Here is a 5077-nt window from a genome sequence, read left to right as displayed (position 1 = left end):
ACAATAATCTGTGAAAATTACAACTACCCAGCAGATACTGGGCTGTTTAACTCTTCATGTATCAAAACTTCAGCTGTTTAACTCTTCATGTATCAAACTTCAGCTGTTTAACCCTTCAAGAATCAAACCTTCAGCTGTTTAACCCTTCATGTATCAAACATTCGGCTGTTTAACCCTTCATGTGTCAAACCTTCAGCTGTTTTAGTTCTTCATGTATCAAATCTTCAGCTGTTTAACCCTTCATGTATCAAACCTTCGGCTGTTTAACCCTTCATGTATCAAACATTCAGCTGTTTTAGTTCTTCATGAATCAAATCTTCAGCTGTTTAACCCTTCATGTATCAAACCTTCGGCTGTTTAACGCTTTCTGTATCAAACCTTCAGCTTTTTCAGACTATTAAGGGAAAAAGTGTTTATAACTGTTTTACTTATACTTGAATTAATTTAAAAGTTTTACCTCATTAAAATGAGACAAGTCTGCAGATTTGTGAAAAACCTGAAAGTCTAGTTTTTTAAACGGTGACACTTAGTTAGCTATTAGCTTTTACCTACTGTTTTGATAGTTTTAGCTCCTGTTTTAGCTACTTATAACTTAATAACTCAGTTTCAGCTTCATAATTTATCAGTTGTCAGTTTATCTTTTTTATTAAATTAAATTAAAATAGAAAATGTCTTTAAAATCTGATGTTTGATCTAATAAAACTCTTTGATAAAATATATCTGATTAAATATCTGAACCAGACTCAGTTAACACGATCTATTAATTAAATAACAGGAAACAATGCTGACACGTTGATGTGTAAATATACGCACATAAACAAACAAACAAACAAACAAGTCACTGAGCAGGTTAGCCTGGCTTCGCTAGCTGACCGGATGTAACCTGTTAGCTAGGCTGATGCTAACTGTTAGCTCACCTGTTTGTTAGCTTCATCGAAGAAGACGTTATTGACGCTCGAGGCGTGTTCAAACTGAACGGGGTTCTCACTCAGCTCCAGGTAAAACTGCTCGGCCATCCTGACACACCTGGCTCACTCTACCTGCTGTAAAGTGACCGGAAACACTGTTAGCTGCGGCTGCTCAGAAGGGTAACGCACGACTTCCGCCTCGGAACATCAAAATAAGAGCGCAGAAATTAGCGCATGTACTGTATCATTTTAATAAAAGMTATTTTAGACAAAATAAATCAGATTCACAGGGAATGTTGCACAAGAAAGTTGATTTTAAAATTTGTTCACAAATGGTAGACTGTCCAGTTTAGGTTTTATCTGCATACTGTTARATTTTAATAAAAGAAATGTTTTATCTGCATGTTTTGTTGGTTTTCCAGTTTTTAACAAATTTATTCTGCTTGTAATTGTCAATATTTAAGTCTAGAAAGTATTCACACATAAAATTGTTTTTGTAACTGAAACAGACCAGAGTCCAGAAGACATTTTTCAGGTTTCATCACATGGAGGCTARTTTTCTTATTTTATTTTGAAAACCTTTTTTCTTGGAGTAAACGAGTCATGTGACATCCTTCATCACAGGAGTCACATGATGACAGTCTCAGAGCAGATGGTGAAATAAAAGAGACAGGTGTTCTCCGTGATTTTATTCTCATGATGTTCAGAAATAAAAACATGTTGCTTCAGGAAGTTTCTGCTGATTTATTACTTTAAACTGACGTCTGACCTCAACACTCATGAATAAATATTTTATATTTTAATTCATTTCCCGTTTCTTTAACTCTGAAAACACAAAAAGCAAAGACAGAAACCAACAGTTTGACGTTCACTTCCTGATATGAACCTTCAGATTAACCTTCAGATGAACCTTCAGATGAACCTTCAGATGAAACCAGCTAAAGTTAACAGGATCAGGACATCTGGTTAACTTTAAAGCTGCAGGTTTATTGATCTCAGCAGAAAAAGGACCGGCAGACCCAGCAGGACTCAGATCCTGTTTGGTGAAACTTCTCCTCCTGCAGCCAGAAGGAGGTGCTCCTCCTCCAGGAGGAGGTGGGCGGGGCTTCTTATCCTCTAGTGAGTGTTTTAAGCGCGGTGGTGGAGTGGGCGGGGCTAATCATCGGCGTCTGGTTTTAACGGAGGACCAGAGTCCTCGGAGGACACGGGGAAGGTTTTCTTCCCTCTCTTCTGAACGTGATCCTCGTTCCTCTTCTCCAACGCCACGATCTGAAGAACAAACAAAGTGTTAACGCTGCAGGTCTCAGCCTGACCCGGACCAGGACCAGGTTCAGGTTCAGGTCCTGACCTCAGACATGAACTCGGCCTCGTCCTCGGCGCCCACAGGGACGTTCAGTCCGCTCACAGCGTTGAACAGGTCGTAGACGTTCAGAGCCTCGCTGACGCCTCTCTTCTGGAAGAACTGAAAGACAAACAGGAAGTGTGGTTCTTCAGAGGTCAGAGGTCACAGTGAGCTGCACTGTTTGTTTACAGGTCAGTGACTTGTTTGTTTTCAGCTCCGAGCTCATAAAAATAAAAAACAACATAGTGTTCCTCAGCTGTTACCGTGGAAACATTCCTGCAGTCCCTGAAGAGGAACTCCAGACCGTGAGGATGAGTCGGCTCCACAGACTGACTGACATCAATCAGCCACACCTGAGACAACAAACAAACAATCAATCAACACAAGAGTAAACAAACAATCAACACAAGAGTAAACAAACAACACGAGAGTAAACAGAGAGGTGGAGGACACAGTGAGGCTCATACCTTCCCTTCAAACCACAGCATGTTGTATTCACTGAGGTCAGCGTGGACCAGATTACAGTCCTGATAGAGCTGCTGCATCATCTGCAAACAAACAAACAAGTCAACAACCTTTACTGGACTCACAACAATCCAACAATTAATCACACAGCAGCTCATAATCAACTCAGTTAAATTATCTGTAACTCTACACTGGACTTCCTGTTTGTACCTGTAACTCTACACTGCACTTCCTGTTTGTACCTGTAACTCTACACTGGACTTCCTGTTTGTACCTGTAACTCTACACTGCACTTCCTGTTTGTACCTGTAACTCTACACTGGACTTCCTGTTTGTACCTGTAACTCTACACTGCACTTCCTGTTTGTACCTGTAACTCTAGACTGGACTTCCTGTTTTATCTGTAACTCTAGACTGGACTTCCTGTTTGTACCTGTAACTCTAGACTGGACTTCCTGTCTGTACCTGTAACACCTGGTGGTATGCGGTCTTCATGTCCTCAGGTCCCAGTGTGACGTCCTTCAGTTTTGGAGCGGGGACGTGGTCTTTCCCAATGAAGGACATCACCAGGACATGTTTCTTTAGCAGGACCACYTCGGGACAAGGAACCCCGGCTTTCTTCATCCTGATGACAACATAAAGAGTTGTTCAGAGACCCTCAGTTTAAGACCCTGGTACCTGGACCCTGGCTCCAGACCCTGACCCCTGACCCTGGTACCTGGCCAGGTTGTGCATCTCCTTCTCGGCCCACAGCCTGATGATCTTCCTGGGGTTCAGTTTGCTGAAGCGGTCCTTGAAGCGGTAGTCGTCTTTGATGTAGCGGTCTCGGTTCTTGAACTCGTTCAGGGTGGTCTTAAAGACCTTCAGGACCACCTCGTCTGGGACGGGCTGCTCCTCCAGACTGAAACACAAAAAGAAGTTCTGACCTTAGTTAAACCCGGGACCGGTCCGTGGTCCCGGCTCTTCTGTGGGTGGACCCACCTCCCTCCGTCAGCGTGGAAAACCACCGACTCTTTCCCGGTGCTGATGCAACCATTGATGTTCTCCAGAACGCCGGCGTTCACCATCTTATACATCATGAGACGGGTCCGAGGGTCCACAGCTTGTTCCTGACAGGTGAGAACCAGGTGAGAACCAGGTGAAAACCAGGTCTGGCTCAGCAGGTCTACCTGCAGGACCAGGAGGAGGTACGTACGGCGGTGGAGTGCTCCTTCTTTTCGTGCAGCCGGGCGCTGCGTCGCTGCTCACTGTAGCAGTGCTGCTTCAGGGAGTTGAACACCTGGTTGGACAGCTTCAGGTCCATCCCCAGACCATCTCCCACCTGGACCTCCGGAGCGAACTGCGGGACAGAAACCACTTCCTGTTAGCGTCAGAGGTCAGGTGGACCAGGACTTCCTGTGACGGGGCGGTGGCCTCACGTTCTCCATGCGGGCCGTGTTCTTGCGTCCGCAGGTGTCCTCGTCATGTTTGGTGGTGATGTTCTTCCCCTTCCCGCTGAAACCCCTCCTGGGCGTGGTCTGAGGTCTCTCTGAGGGGACACGGGCACACACAGGGTTAAACCAGGTCCACAGACCCAGGACCAGAACCTGCAGGACGCTCACCGGCGCGGTACGGGTCACATCTCGTGTCCTGCCAGTCCACCTCGTCCTCGGAGCTGTCGCTGTCCTCGTAGGGGTGGACCATCCGGTAGTTCTCAAAGGAGATGGACACTGTCAAGGAGACGGAGACGTGGACTTGAGAAGCACCTGAACCAGCAGGAGGTCCGAGCAGAACCAGAACCTACCTTTGCTGTCTCCGTTGAACTTCTTCTCCTCCCGGCGCAGCTGATCGTCGAACTCTCTGTCAAACTGCATCTGCAGCATCTGGGCCAGCATCAGGTCCGAGGTGGTGTCAGGGACGTCCTCGGGCAGCAGGAGGTCCACCGCAGGGCTGAGGAGGAGCAGAGACACCAGAGCTGGCTTCAGGTCCAACAGGCGGGACGGGTTCTAAGACTGAGGTTCTACAGGTTCTGTAGAAACGGACTCACTCTGCWGTGACCAAGACGTTGTTCTCTTCATCCAGCTGAGAGGCCAGCTGTTCACTCATCACCTCCGTCAGGGAGCAGGCCGGAGCCGCCGGACCTGCCGGACCCCACGGGTTCTGCAGGGACACCCCAGGTAGACCCAGAATGAGTTCAGGGTTGATGCTGGACCGGTTCTGGTTCTAACAGCCTGATCCCTGATTCTGGTTCTAATGAGTTRAAAGATTCCAGCAGAAATCTGACGACCCTGAATACAGCTGGGTGGTCTGACCTCACATTCATATCATATCCTGGTAGAAACTGAACCCCTTCACTGTAAATATATCACTGTAACTGATATAT

General features: G+C 46.5%; 2 protein-coding genes across 2 annotated transcripts in view; both read right to left on the bottom strand.

Moving 5' to 3' along the window:
* Positions 1-1232, bottom strand: part of rmc1 (regulator of MON1-CCZ1) — a gene marked incomplete in the record, with an annotated part of 13764 nt that extends 12532 nt beyond the window's left edge. Inside the window, 1 exon segment of the mRNA XM_014022617.1 lies at positions 918-1232. Within this exon segment, the coding sequence (XP_013878071.1) occupies positions 918-1016 (99 nt within the window).
* A 350-nt stretch (positions 1233-1582) lies between these two features.
* Positions 1583-4854, bottom strand: riok3 (RIO kinase 3 (yeast); the record flags this gene model as incomplete). The annotated part of the gene is given in 12 exon segments (XM_014022618.1): positions 1583-2177; positions 2257-2370; positions 2514-2603; positions 2718-2798; positions 3181-3340; positions 3434-3616; positions 3697-3824; positions 3911-4054; positions 4134-4243; positions 4317-4424; positions 4499-4644; positions 4742-4854. Coding segments are annotated over 12 exon segments (1491 nt in total), but the record flags the coding sequence as incomplete, so codon positions are not given.
* Positions 4855-5077: the final 223 nt, after the last annotated feature.

Source organism: Austrofundulus limnaeus, unplaced genomic scaffold (genome assembly GCF_001266775.1).
Source record: "Austrofundulus limnaeus strain Quisiro unplaced genomic scaffold, Austrofundulus_limnaeus-1.0 Scaffold337, whole genome shotgun sequence".
Lineage (NCBI taxonomy): Eukaryota > Metazoa > Chordata > Actinopteri > Cyprinodontiformes > Rivulidae > Austrofundulus > Austrofundulus limnaeus.
Note: the sequence above shows the minus strand (reverse complement) of the source record. Positions and strands in the feature narration are given on the sequence as shown.